The sequence below is a fragment of the Pyxicephalus adspersus genome, chromosome 9 (assembly GCF_032062135.1).
Source record: "Pyxicephalus adspersus chromosome 9, UCB_Pads_2.0, whole genome shotgun sequence".
In the NCBI taxonomy this organism is placed as follows: Eukaryota; Metazoa; Chordata; class Amphibia; order Anura; family Pyxicephalidae; genus Pyxicephalus; species Pyxicephalus adspersus.
In genome coordinates, this window is record NC_092866.1 from 62,362,334 (window position 1) to 62,376,352 (window position 14,019).

Here is a 14,019-nt window from a genome sequence, read left to right on the forward strand (position 1 = left end):
AAGTGATTTCATTTCCTCCGGGGTCACCGGAGGTCCTGCCAGGCAGCTTTCAGTGTCACGCACAAGGAAAGTTATTAAAAGAATTTAAAGGAATATTGGTGAATGTTTCACATGGTTATCACTGGCAATGGTGAATGTAGCCAACTGTGAGCACCACCCAATACGGCGCCATCCACAGCAGCCAATCACCTTTTATTTTGGATTGCATTATTCAGACTGTGCTGAGTGACAGGTCCTCTTTTCTTCCATTAAAGAAAGTTGCGCGCTCAGTGAATGTCTGCGGGGAGATTTCCGCCTGGTGAAGTCTGCTGCGTTTACAAGGAGTTGTCTTGGTGTGGTTTGGAACGCCTGGCCCGACACCGACCCTAAACAAATTATTTTCAGACTTTTTTTGGACCATTGCTGACTTTTCATTTTTTTTTCTATCCTCACCACAAATTCCAGCAGCGGCGCTCGCGTAATAAGCAGGTGCAGCGCGGACTATATCAAGGACTGCAATCTGACAAATTACACTTTGCGCTGGATTCACAAGTCTGCAATTACAAAAAAAAAAAGCTGACTGAAATTCAGCAACATTATCATTTTCCAAAAAAAGATTCCCCAAGCTGTCCATGAATCTGGTGATGATGTCATTGGTCTGCTGCAGGCAGGAGGAAGCATTTCCTCAGTCTCTTTCTGTCCATGTGAACAGTGTAGCAGTATGATCTGTGTCAGGCATTTGTGTACAATCACATGACATCTCTGAGCCGGCACCTCAGTCTAGGTAGCAGACGGTGACTCTGGGTAATTCCTGAATAAGGATGGAGCTGTCCTTCTGGGATCGGTACATTGAGCTGTTTGATTGGACTGTACCTCTATCCCGTTCTGACCCCCCCCCCTCTGTTATTCCAGATTAATTCTTCCCACCCCGCACATGGATAAATCTGTCTATATTTGCCAATCTCTGCCCCCCCTTCCCCCCTTACATACCTTGATTTTATAGAGCGGTATGTCATCGCTGGGTCTCTGTGCTTCTCTATGTAATGCAGGCAGATCAGAGCTGGTGGGAGGGGCCAGCAGGGGCTGTACATAGCTTCATGACATCACAGCACCTGACCTTATTACTTCTCCCAAGAGGAGCCCTTGTGCAAGCAGCAGGTTGGCTTTTGGGAGGAGTTATGCAAATAGTAAAATGCCGTGATTGGTGGATGCTAATCTGGAGAAGTGGGCGTTTCCAGGCAGGCTGTATTTGCATAAAGACTCTAGGTAACATAAAGACACTCTAGGTAACGCCCACATGCTGAGATTTATGATTGAAAGGACTGAAATACAGTAAATGAAAGGGGCGGGAACAAAGACATTCAGGATTGGGAGGGAGGAGCTAGCTGATGCTGGACTTTCTCCAGGCAGGAAAAGAAGGTGGGCCCTGATTTGTTGCAGCTTCAAATGCACATTATGAGAAGACAACAGTGTGCAGTGAAATCAGAGTAAGGAATTTCAGTCCAGACTAAAGGATGTGTGTACAGTATATGGGTGTTTGTAAAATTTAGAGCCTCCCCTATGTATAATAAAATACAATTATTTAGAAAGGGGAGGGGCTAAGGAGCTAGGCCTGCACGTACAATAATTAGACACATCCAGAACAAGAGAGGGCTTTTAAAGAAGATAGGGGGAGATGCTAGATTATTAGTCAGAGTTCAGGGGCTCATTGCAAATGGATAGGAAACAATTGGCAAAGAGCTGGTGACAGGTTCTCTTTATTGGTCGGAATCTTTTTGAATTAAAAAAAATCAGAAATCCGCAGAAGTTGCAGCCGTCCTGACGCATTTTTTTGTTTCTGGTTGCAGGTGTCATAGAATTGTGCGGACCACGCCCTCTCCCGCTTCATGTAGAACCCCCGCGGTGCGGGCAGACGCTGTGAATGATGGGAGAGAACGATGACGAGAAGCAGGGCCAGGCCGGGCAGCTCTTCGAGAACTTTATCCAGGCCACAACATGCAAAGGAACCCTGCAGGCCTTCAACATCCTAACCCGACAGCTGGAGCTGGACCCCCGGGACCACCGGCACTTCTACAGCAGGCTCAAATCCAAGGTGACCAGCTGGAAGGCCAAGGCCCTATGGAATAAGCTAGACAAGCGGTACGGCCTGAAGGATTACAAGAAGGGGAAGGCGTGTCTGGGCACAAAGGTGAGGACGATCACATGATTTCTAGAATTGGGGAAAATCTAAAAATAAAATGTATGTATAAAAAAATGTACACACCAGCTGAAAGTTAACATCAGGCTGTAAAAAGAGTAAATCATTGTCATTGATAGACAGGGACACCCTCAGGCATATTTGTTTTTTTTGTTTGTTTTTGTAAATATCCGGGGGCTTTCAATATTATTACATTGGAATTAAAAATGCTTGGAACATTTTTCTCCCAAGAAGATTAAAAAACTTTCCAACCTAAAAAGATTCACCAAAACCAAGATTCACCCAATGTGTACTCAAAATGCACACATTTTTCGTAATGGGTTCAATTAAAAAATTTGTGAATCAACTTGTCCACATGATTGACATTTACTGATACATTGTAACAGAATCCAAAAGATCTGTTTTTTAAACAGTGAATTTGACATTCACCAAAACATTCCCTGGTGGAGATTCTTCCAGGGCTATTTGTTTTCAATGGTAGAGATTGATTCTTCACCAGAGAATGTTTCAGTGAGTATCAGTTTCATTATTTTAAAAAATGAAGGTAAAGAGGAAAGTATGTGCATTTTGGGTATTTGAGTGAATCTTGGGTGAAAAAGGACTGCTGATGTGTGTCTCAAACAGCAACCCCAGCAAACTCAGAGTTGCCATTCAGTTTGTATTCTCTTTACCTCCCTGGTGGCTACATAAAAGATGTATTTAAGGAGGTGAGCAGAGAGTTGGAGGAGCTGGGACAGCACAGGCAATGATTAGACACGCCCAGAAAAGGGGAAGGCTATAATGTAACAGGGGGAGGGGCTTTTTAAAGGATTAGACTGTACTGGAGCAGCAACATTTTCTACCATGTTCAGAAGCACAATGCAGGTGAATAGAAAGTATTGATGGAAAGGTTATGTAGGCAGGGGAGGGGCAAACAACCTAGACCAGCCCAGGAAAAACTTAGACACACCCCTGAGGGGAATAGGCTTTGACTTTTTAAAAGGGGAGGGCTATGCTATAGAATTGACTCTCTTGGGGTAGTCACATTTTCTACCAAGTTCAGGGGCACAGTGCAAGTGAATAGAAATAATTGATGGAAAGGTTATGTAGAGAAGGGAGGGGCAGGAGAGCTGGGCCAGCACATATTACATTTAGACACGCCCCTGAGGGGGTGGGTTATGATTTGTGAGGAGAGGGGCTGTATTATGGAATAAACCTTTACAAGCACATTCAGAGACTTATTGTAGACAAATAGAAATAATTGATGGAAAGAAAAAGTAGGGAGGGGAGGAATGGAGGAGCTAGGCCAGCACAGAACATAAATAGACAGCCCAGAGGGGGCTGTTGACTCCATTGGAGTAGTCACATTTTCTAGCGAATTTATAAAACCTTGCAGGGGACAAAAGTAATTTATGGAAAGGTTATTCAAGAAGGGGAGGAGCTGAGAAGCTGGGACAGCACAGGCAACATTTAAACATGCCCCAGTGCGGAAATTGACTTTCAAAAAGGGGAGGAGCCATGCAATGACATTGACTCTCCTGGAGTATTCACAACTTCTAGTTCAGAGACCAATGGCAGTGACTACAAATCATTTCCAGTGCGGCGCCCCCTGCTTGCTGCAACCTTAGCATCTCCGCAACTACCTGAAGTTTAATTTTTTTAATCTTCCGTGAATGTATTTATCTATAGCCGGTGAATCTCTCATAACATTCCGATTTTTTGCTGGTTGCGCTCAGTCGCCATCACATCGCTCCGTCTCAGGGCCACGACCGCCAGTCAGGCGTCCAATCAGCTTCCTCCGCTTCCATTTATGTAGAAAGCACGAAGCATGTCGATCCGTCGCATTTTCCTGGATTCGGCCAAACGTTAAACATACATTTTTGTTGGGTTGAGTCACCCTCTGGGATAAATCATCATTTCTGAGGGGGGGGGGCGGGGTACATTTTTATCCGTCGGGTTCCCTCCTGGGGATGGCGCTCCGTCAGCCCTTACAGGGTCACTTCGTGATCACTTCATCATGCCGAGCGAGCGTTTGACTCAACCTGACACTTTGTGTGTTTGAGAAATCGCATTCCTTGGCCGCAACATAATCCGTGTAATCTCCGCTTTCTGGCGCTGTCACCGGGGAGATTTGGGTTGTCAGACGCAGGGAATCCTTAAAGCGGTGCCGCCGTTATATCTGTCACGTTTGTTTTGCGTCTGTTTGTTCGGGTTTAATTGCTGTGGGTCAGTTTAGGGAATTAAAGCAGGAAATGAAGAATTCGGGTGAGGTGACAGGTTCTCTTTAAAGCCCAACTCTGACCATCTCATCCTCATCATCACAGTGCCCAGCTGGCAGCGGAGCTGACAGGTGACAGGTTCTCTTTAAACCCACCCTGACCATCTTATTCTTCATTATCACCCCTTATCCCCCCCAATGATCCCAACTACTTCATCTACGAGGGGTGCTGAGAAGTTCCTGGCTTTGCCCAGAAAGAAGAGAGCCAGAGTTATGAAATAACACATTTATCCAACATATTCCCCCGAGACTGATGCACTTGGTACAGCGTAGTTGCAGCTTTTCTAGAACGTTCAAATAAAAGTCCTTTGGTTGGGCCGCAAACCAGCTCTCAGCAGTATCTTTGACGTCAGAAATGTCCTCAAATGTTACCCCCTCAGGTGTTTCTTCAAATTCGGGAACAGATAATAGTCCGAAGGGGCCAGGTCAGGTGAGTAGGGGGATGGTGGACCAATAGGAAACCCAGGGTGTTCAATCTGGCAGCCACAACGTTGGACGTGTGCACAGGTGTATTGTCCTGCAATAAAAGGATCCCTTTGGCCAACTTTCCGCAGCATTTCGTCTTATTTGCCTCCTTCAGCTGGTCCAGGAGGTTAGCATAATACTGTCTGGTGATACTAGAGCCCTGAGGTAGGTAGTCCACCAACAGAAACCCGTCTGTCTCAGAAAACAAACGCCATGACCAATTTTTGGGTTTGGAACTTCTTCGGCCGTGGGGACCCGCTCATTCCTTTGACTGTTCCTTGGTTTCAGGATCATAGATGTGGAGCCAGGTTTCATCCTCAGTCACTAACCTAGCCAAAAAATCCTGTGCAGCTTCAAAATGGCCAAAATGTCTTTGGATGCTTCAACTCGTTCCTTCTTCTGATCACTGTTCAAACATTTCGGCACCCACTTCACTGAAAGCTTGCGCATGTCTAGGATAGTGGTGATAACAAACCCAACACGCTCCGTGGGATGTCAAGTATCTGGGCGATCTTTTTTGCGGATATTCACCGATCCTCAATAATCAGCCCATGGACAGAATCGCAGGTTGCCGGGTCAGTTGAGGTTGGGGGGCGCGCACTGCGGGGCTCATCGGTGAAATGCCCGGTCTTGAAACGAGATATCCAGGTTATGACAGTGCTGTAGGAAGGACACTTCTCCCCCAGTGTTTGTGACATCTCAGTGTGAATGTCCTTTGCTGGCTTTCCCTGGAGAAACAAAAACTTCATGACGACCCGTAACTCCAACGACATGGAACTTGCTTGTGCCTCTGCCATCACAGCTTCTCACTAAAAGAAAAAACAGTTTTAGGAATCACAAAGACCTGATATTTGCACAGTTACATACAAAGATATTAGGCTGTCATATGCCCCCATACTCATTATTCTATTTCATCCGGAAGGGGGCAAAGCCAGGAACTTCTCAGCACCCCCTCGTATATATGTATTATATGCATTGCACTGTATGTATGGTATTGTGTTGTATTGTATATATAATATTGTATTCCATTGTATGTGTTGTGTTTTATGCATGTATTATATTATATAAATTGTATGTATGGCGTTTTATGTATGTATATATTATATTATATTACATTGTATGCATGGTGTTGTATTATATATATTATATTGTATTACATTGTATGTATGGTGTTTTATGTAGTGAACATACAAGTGTGGGTTAACCCTTTCCCCCTCCCCGTGTGATGAATTCCCCTCCATAGATTTCTATAGAAATAGGGGGCACTCTGGGTTGGGATCTCAATCCGAAGTCCATACTTCAGCTTTTGTGTTCCTTATGCTCGGGAACTTCTGGATTTAATATTTTGGGGGAGTCGCATTGCTCAGGAGCAGATCTGGGGTTCACTTTGAGCTCAGCGCATTCGATTAGCGAAACACGAGCGAAGCATTAAATGAAATCTGCGCCTCCATCGACGTGACCGTATCTGATGGGAAATAATGCGACGCCTGTCCAGAGCTGCGTGTGTGGTGACAACAATAAACTGATCGCATTAGGAATATAATGCAAGAAACAGAACGTCTTGTGTTACTCCGCGTCATGTGACGCTTCGCCGTAATTGGATCTGACGCATCGTATAATTGCGGAGAAAACTTTCCTGTGTTCTGTTTTTTTCTTCTTAGAAAAGGAATTATATTAGATTTATTCTTTGCTTGGAAATTTCCAAGAAAAAAAAAAAAGACACCTGTGGTAGCGTCTGGGCTCATCAGTGCACGACTGGATATGGGGTGAATCTCTGGCCAAAATATTGATTCACTTTGTATTGCTTTGTGGGCTAGATGGGTGAATGTGTCAGCAAACAGTAGTTCACCCATTTATGTTGGGTGGTTGGCAAAGTTAAGATCAGCTGCAAGCCTGTTGTTGGTGTACACAGTGGGAAATTACTCCTATTGAAAACAATGGACCTGGAAGATTCACTGCCAGTGAATGTTTGGTGAATGTCAGATTCAGGCTTCCTAGAAAGACCCCAATGCATCTCGTATATTCTTATGTAATATGTATTAGTACAGGGGTTTAGCACTGTTACCTTGCAGCACTGGGGTCCCAGGATACGTCACCCAGACAACATCTGCATGGAGTTTGTATGTTATCCCTTGTGCCAGATCTCCTCCTGGTTTTGGAAGCTGAGCAGAGTCAGAGCTTGGATGGGAGACCATGTGGGTGCCATAGGAGGCAATAAGGGGCCCTGGGGAAGACAGCAATATTGCACCCCCTCCCCTCCTGATAACACCGCCGCTCTATCCTTGTCTGTACTGACATGGCAGATGGGCCTATGGCAACATGGAGGATGTATAGGGCACCCTGGACATCCACTGGCCCCATACCCTTGGCTAAGGTTGCCTTGTGGATGATCCGGCTCTGTGTTTGGAGGGTGACAACCTTTGTCTCTGCCTCCCCAATCTCCCAATGCGTTGTCACCCTTTGGCATGTGGGAACTTTTCATCATTTGACCAATGATGTGCAGTGACGATGCAGCCAATTGGTTGGGGGGGGCATGGCCGATGTTGATTGGACCACCCGAAGGACCGGCAGACATAAGAGGCTCGGGATGGGATCTGCTTATTTTTCTTGGGGATTTCAGCAGCTGCCGGTTGTTTGTCGTTGAATAATTCAGCCTCTTAGGTTTCAGCAACAAGGAAACTTGATCAGGGAGCGCCGATATTCCGCAGCAGACGGCTCCCAGCAAAATAAAAATCCACCCCAGGACCAAAATAGTATGCAGATCTTCCAGGTCCATGTGTTTCAATGGCAGTTGATTCTTCATCAGGGAATGTTTTAGTGAATGTCAGATTCACTGCTTTATAAACAGACCCCATAGAGTACCTATAGGTTTGTCATTTAGGGTCATGGCGGTGCAGCTGACCGCTTTCTCTACATTTGTTTATAGGGGGTCTCTGGCACTCGGGTGCTGGTGAGAAGGGTTGACCCCCTCCCCCTGGGAAAATCCTTTTTATAGAAACGGTAGCAAAGTGATCCGAAGAGGAAAGTGCTGAGGTTCTGTATATTGCCGGGGGGTGGGGGTGATACAGTTACAGAATGAGTTCCCGGGGCGGCTGATTGGCTGCTCGGTGACACCAGGTCAGGTCATCTTTCAGCATATAGAGCCTAGAAAGAATGAGCAATATAGAGACGGCATGGAGAATCCATCAGTCACCAGAGGGTGGGGGGGGGCTGTTTTATTTTTAAGTTGAATTCTCCGCAGGCATATCAACATTTAATGTAAAAAAATTGGTGGACAAAAATCAGTAAGTTGACCCTCTCAAAAAAAGATTTCACAAAATTCAATCTGCTGAGATTTTGGCTTCCTTGCCCCCCCCCCCATTAACATTTTTCTATTAACGTTTTATACCTTTAAATTAAATCTGGTGATGTCTTCACTGGGTCTCTGTGCCTCTCAATGCATGCTAGGCATGGTCTTGGCTGGTAGGAGGGGCCAGCAAGGTGCCATATATGGCAAACAGTGGGCTGGCTTTTGGGAGGAGTTATGCAAATATCAAAAGGCACTGATAGGTGGAACTGGAGGAGTGGGCATTTCTTCCTTTGCATGAAGACTGCCCTAGTTAACGCCCACACGTGATCCTGAGACTCCCTGATTGAAGAAATCCAATGAATGATGGGGCGGAGCCAGGGACAATCAGACTGGAGGGAGGGGCTAGGGAATGAGGCAGGCTCTGACTTGTTGCAGCTTCTAATGCACATAAAGTATTTGTCATTTAATGACTATTTATTTTCATTTTGAGTTCTGATTTAAGTTCTATGCTTCTTTTCTTCTGACTTCCTGTTCTGTGTGACACCCATAAAATGAACAGGAAGTTGAATCCAAGGAAACACAGACACCTCTTTATATATTAACATGCAAGAAAAAAAATTGTCGGGAATTGGCTTGGAATGATGAAATAAAATTGTGACGCATGCGAGCCACCGATGGAAAATTCTCCCCCTAGAAATGTCACTGCAGCACAGCAAATTGGTATTTCTGTCTCTCCTTTCCACGCTGTGGTCCACAATCTCTTGTCTGCGCATTCATCATCCGGGTAATTCGCCTCCAATTGTTGGGTTGCATCACCGGCATTTTTTGGCACGGCGCTCAATAAAGAAATGATTTTGTCCCCTGCCAAATGTATTAAATATAACCCCGGGAGGAGTGACGGTGTCCTGCCAGCGGCTTTCTGCTGAACCAGGGGGACATGGGGGAGGGGGTGAAATAACATATTTTATTTATCACATCATTCACTGGTTGCGTGTGGAGTTTCCACCATTCTGCATGGTGATATCATTCTTTGGAAAAGGTCTCAGGGTCTGTGGGAACAACTAAAACTTTCCACAGTCCAGTGACATTGCCTAGGCTGCTGTGATGTCATCAATCTGCTGCATGCAGAAATCAGCATTCCTCCAGTCTCCTCTCAGTGATCAGCATGCAATATTGTAATTTTGTAGCAAAGCACATGGTTTCATAGTTACATAGAAAGTTAGGTTGAAAAAAGTCCATCAAGTTCAACCACTAGGGAAATAAACATATCCCAGATATAAAACCCTATAAGACATAATTGATCCAGAGGAAGGCAAAAAAACCCTGGTACAATTTGCTTCAACAGGGGAAAAAACTCCTTCCTGATCCCATGAGACAATCGGATGTTCCCTGGATCAGCAGTCACTGTTATCTTTACTTTAAAGCTTTAATCCCCAGTTATATTCTGAGCTTCTAGAAATCATCCAGCTTTTTCGTAAAGCAATTTATAGTAGTTGCTGAAACCAATTCAAAGAACTCCACATCTTCCACATTTTCACAGACCTTACAGTGAAGAATCCCTTCCTTATCCGGAGAATAAACGTCTTTTCCTCCAGACACAAAGAGCGCCCCCTTGTGCTTTGTAACAATCTCAAAGTGAATAATTGGGAAGAGAGTTCTCTATATGGACCATTTATATATTTACACAGGGTGATCATATTCCTCCTTATACGTCTCTTCTCAAGGGAGAATACATTCAGTTCAGCTAATCTCTCCTCATAGCGGAGCTCCTCCATTCCTTTTATTAGTTTAGTTGCCCTTCTCTGCACTCTCTCCAATTCAACAATTTCCTTTTTGTGAACTGGTGCCCAAAACTGGACTGCATATTCCAGATGTGGTGTGACCAATGCTTTGTACATGGGCAGGATTATGTCTCCATCTCTGCAGTCTATTCCTCTTTTAATACAAGAAATTACTTTACTAGCTTTAGATATTGCAGCTTGGCATTGCATGCTGTTATTAAGTCTATGATCTACCAGAACCCCCAGATCCTTTTCCATTTCCCCCAAATGTATTCCCCCTAGACAGTATGAAGCATGCATGTTGTTAGGTAATGGCTGTTTGTGTCACCTCCGAGCTGCCAACTTAACTTAGCATAGATGATGTCTGAACAAAGTTGGTGCCGTGCTTCTAGCAGACAAAGGCCATTAGCTGCATGGTATCAGAGTCCGGACAGCCGCTGCACAAAGCAGTTTTTGCTATGGGTGATGGCTGCAAATAGCAAACTCATTTTCCAGATGTATTGCTCTAGAGTTACTGGCTATATTTATCATTGGGGAGTGAGAGCGTCGGGTGTCGGGATGGCTGGCAGGGTGCAATGTATATACACATATATGTACGGTGTATAGACACTCAGATAAATACGGTGATCAGCCATGCCATTAAACTCCGAACAGGTGGGGGGGTAATAAAAATGGTGATCTGGTTACAGTGACCTCTAATGGGGGTGTGGGGTATTACAGGCAGCCAATGAGCACGTGATACGTTGGAAGCAGGAAAAATGGACAGATATTTGGATATTCTGAGTGACCACAAGGGCCAAATTGTGATGGCTGGACAATGGGGAAGAGCCTCTCCAAACCAGCGGGTATCATGGGGTGTATACAATGGTTTGTCCCTGCCAAAACCAGTCCAAGAAAAGACAACTGGAGAACCAGCACCGGGTCAGGGTGCCCCAGGCTTAATGATGCTATGGTTGCCCAAAATACTGAAAATCCTAATGCTGCCCATAATAGAAAAAAGTCAGAACACAGAGGGGATTGCTGCTTGCCATGCATTGGGCTGGGTAGCTGCAGACCAGAGTGCCCATGCTGACCATCACCCACCACCTTCTTCTACAATGGGCATCAGAAATGGACCATGGAGCAATGGAGGACGATGGCCTGGTCTGATCAATCGCATTGCCTTTTAGATCATGTGGCTGGCCAGGTGGGGCTTTACCTAGGGGAGAGATGGCAGCAGGGTGCATTATGGGAAGAAGGCAGGCTGGCACAGCCAAATACCACTAGACACCTTTAGAATTCCATGCCTGGATGGGTCAAACCAGGGGGCCTATATAATTTTAAACCCGGGAGGTAATATCATATATATTGTAAAGGATGGGTAGTACAGCCAGCGTTATGTGCTGCACAGACCCATCATGTAAGCACAGGATGTCCCAGGCAATGGTTTTGTTGTCGGTATCCTGGAAACGTTCTTTATTTTTCTTCCGATAAGTGAGGAAGTTGGCAGATCTTGAAGCTCCGTCTGTCTGTTTGCAGCATACATTGTAGACATGGTGCAATTTCCTGGCTGGGGTGGCTGGGTGCCCCTCCCAAAGCTGATCGTTTGCCAGTTTCCTGGTGTAAGTTGTCTGAACACCGGCTGGTATATTTACCAAGGCAAAGTGCAATATTTAAAGTGTATCTCAAGGCAAAGACAAAAAAAGTTTTGTATAATGGGAAAACTTCATTGAATTGGCACCTTCAGAGACACCAAAGGTTGCATTATGTGAACTCTGAAAATATTAACCAAACTTTTACCCTGAAGATGAAATTAATATATCATAATGCTACGTTCAGATTTGCATTGGGAATTGGGGTTCCTATGCAGCTTCTGGCTTCTCAGCTACTTGCACTGCTGCATTGGTTTACAAAAAAACAATGTCTGCACATTTTACAGCAGGCAGTCTCACTGTTGCCCCTATTCATTCTTATTGGGTTGCCATTGTGAGATGCTACATGTGGCGCCTCTCCCAAGTATAAAGTTCACTGGGGTAAGGAAGTGGTAACCACACCGCAACCTCATCAGCATTCTGAACATTGCCTAACTCCGACCCCAAAGCCATCTGGAATTTGAACCCAAATGATAACACCAACATTAACCTTAACTCCAACCCAAATGTTAACCTTAACCATACCCCAACCTCTAACCCTAAGTAAAATCATGTGATCACCATGACCAACAGAAGTCACATCGGTGTTGGATTGGTGTCTTTGGAGAACTCCAACAATAATGTTAACTCTAACTGTACCCCAAACTCTAACCCTAATCCAATACATGTGGTCGCCATGTCTTATAGAAGTTCCATTGTTATTGTATTGGCACCTTTGGACACCCCAATGGCAACCCTAATGTTACCCTAACCATACCCCAAACCCTAAGCAAAAACATGCGAATGCCAAGTCCAACAGAAGTTCCATCGTTGTTGGATTGCTGCCTTTGGAGAACTCAAACTCTAATGTTAACCCTAACCATACCCCAAATTCTAACCTAACCCTAAGCTAAAACATGTGGTGGCCATGTCCAACAGAAAATCCATTGAACTGGTGCCTTTGGAGACCTCAATGGCAACCCTAATGTTAATCCCAACAATACCCCAAACTCTAACCCTAAGCAAAAACATTTGGTTACCATGTCTTACAGAAATTGCATCGTTGTTTGGCACTTTTGTAGAGCCCAATGGCAAGCATAGTGTAGACCGGTGTTTCTCAACCAAGCTTCCCCTAGGGTTCCTCCAGAGGTTGCTGGGGGTTCCTTGAGCAATTTGTGCCCCCCAGGTCAGTTTAGCTGACACCAATAATCTTTTTAGCTATCTGTAGCCAAAAGTTGTTACAGGGTTTACCTATGTGAAAAAGGTCAAGCAAGCCTGGTATAGAATCAACAAGCTGATCACATTCACCCAACAAGCTGATCATATTACCCAACAAAACTTCCATTTTTTTTTCAGATTGGAATTTTTCCTCGGATTCGCCATATTTTTGTTACGCTCGGTGGCTTTTTTCAATTCCTTCCAGATTCCGTTTGTTAATATTTTGAGGTTGTCATGGTTTTCCAGTCTTTGTTCAGGTGTCTTCGCTGTGTGTTTGTAGGAACCTTCCAGCTGACCCTATTTATGCCTCTGGGCAGCTTCGTGTGATGAAAATGAACAGATCAGCAGATCAGCCTCTACAAAGCCCGCATGAAATCCACCTGTCCTCAATTTCGGACAATCTGCCTCCAATCTGAGTTAGGGATCCGTTTATTTGGACGGGTTCATTTGTCAGGCTTTGGACCTCCTATGATGAAGGTGGCGGGAGGGCGTCCATCTTGTTCCTCTGTACAGACCGTCAGCTCCTGTTTGCTTTCAGTGATTAAGATATTTTAGCAGCTGGGTATCATCCAGGAATTCGGGCTGGGTCCTCTCCAAAAATCTTCTCTCTGTGGGATACCGGCGAGCTTTTTTTTACTGCGCGTCAGAGGTGATTTAGAGCTCTCCTCAAATTAAAAAGCGGGTCATTACTTTAATATTAAACTCCGGGGAGATAATAAATAAAATATTCAGTATCTGTACATTGAAACATGAACTCTTCATTCTTTCATTATTCCATATGGCAGAGGAAAGAGGGGTGACAGCACCACTTGGGGAGACAGAGCAGAGACCACGGAAAGTATTAATGTGCTCACAGGCAATAGAGGGGGGGGCAGAAAGATAATTGGATCCGGGACAAATCGAGCATGATTAACAATGGCAACCCAAACTTTAACCCTACGGATAACACAAACCCCAACTCTAACCCTACCGATGAAACTAACCCCGTGTCTGACTCTAATGATAACGCTAACCCACCAACTCTGACCCTACAGATAACACCAATCCCAACTGTGACCTTAATGATGACCCTAACCCCCAACTCTTACCCTACAGATAACACTAATCCCAACTGTGACCTTAATAATGACCCTAACCCCCAACTCTGACCCTACAGATAACATAAACCCCAACTGTGACCTTAATGATGACCCTAACCCCCAACTCTGACCCTACAGATAACA

At 44.9% G+C, this 14,019-nt stretch overlaps 1 protein-coding gene across 9 annotated transcripts in view; it reads left to right on the forward strand.

The window, feature by feature from the left end:
- MICAL2 (microtubule associated monooxygenase, calponin and LIM domain containing 2) overlaps positions 1 to 14,019 on the forward strand; it is a 151,118-nt gene that overhangs the window by 31,025 nt on the left and 106,074 nt on the right. For all 9 annotated transcript variants that reach the window (XM_072422273.1, XM_072422275.1, XM_072422277.1 and 6 more), the window contains exon 2: positions 1,827 to 2,167. In XM_072422273.1, the coding sequence (XP_072278374.1) occupies positions 1,901 to 2,167 (267 nt within the window). In that variant the 5' untranslated portion in view covers positions 1,827 to 1,900. The remainder of the gene's footprint in view (positions 1 to 1,826; positions 2,168 to 14,019) is intronic.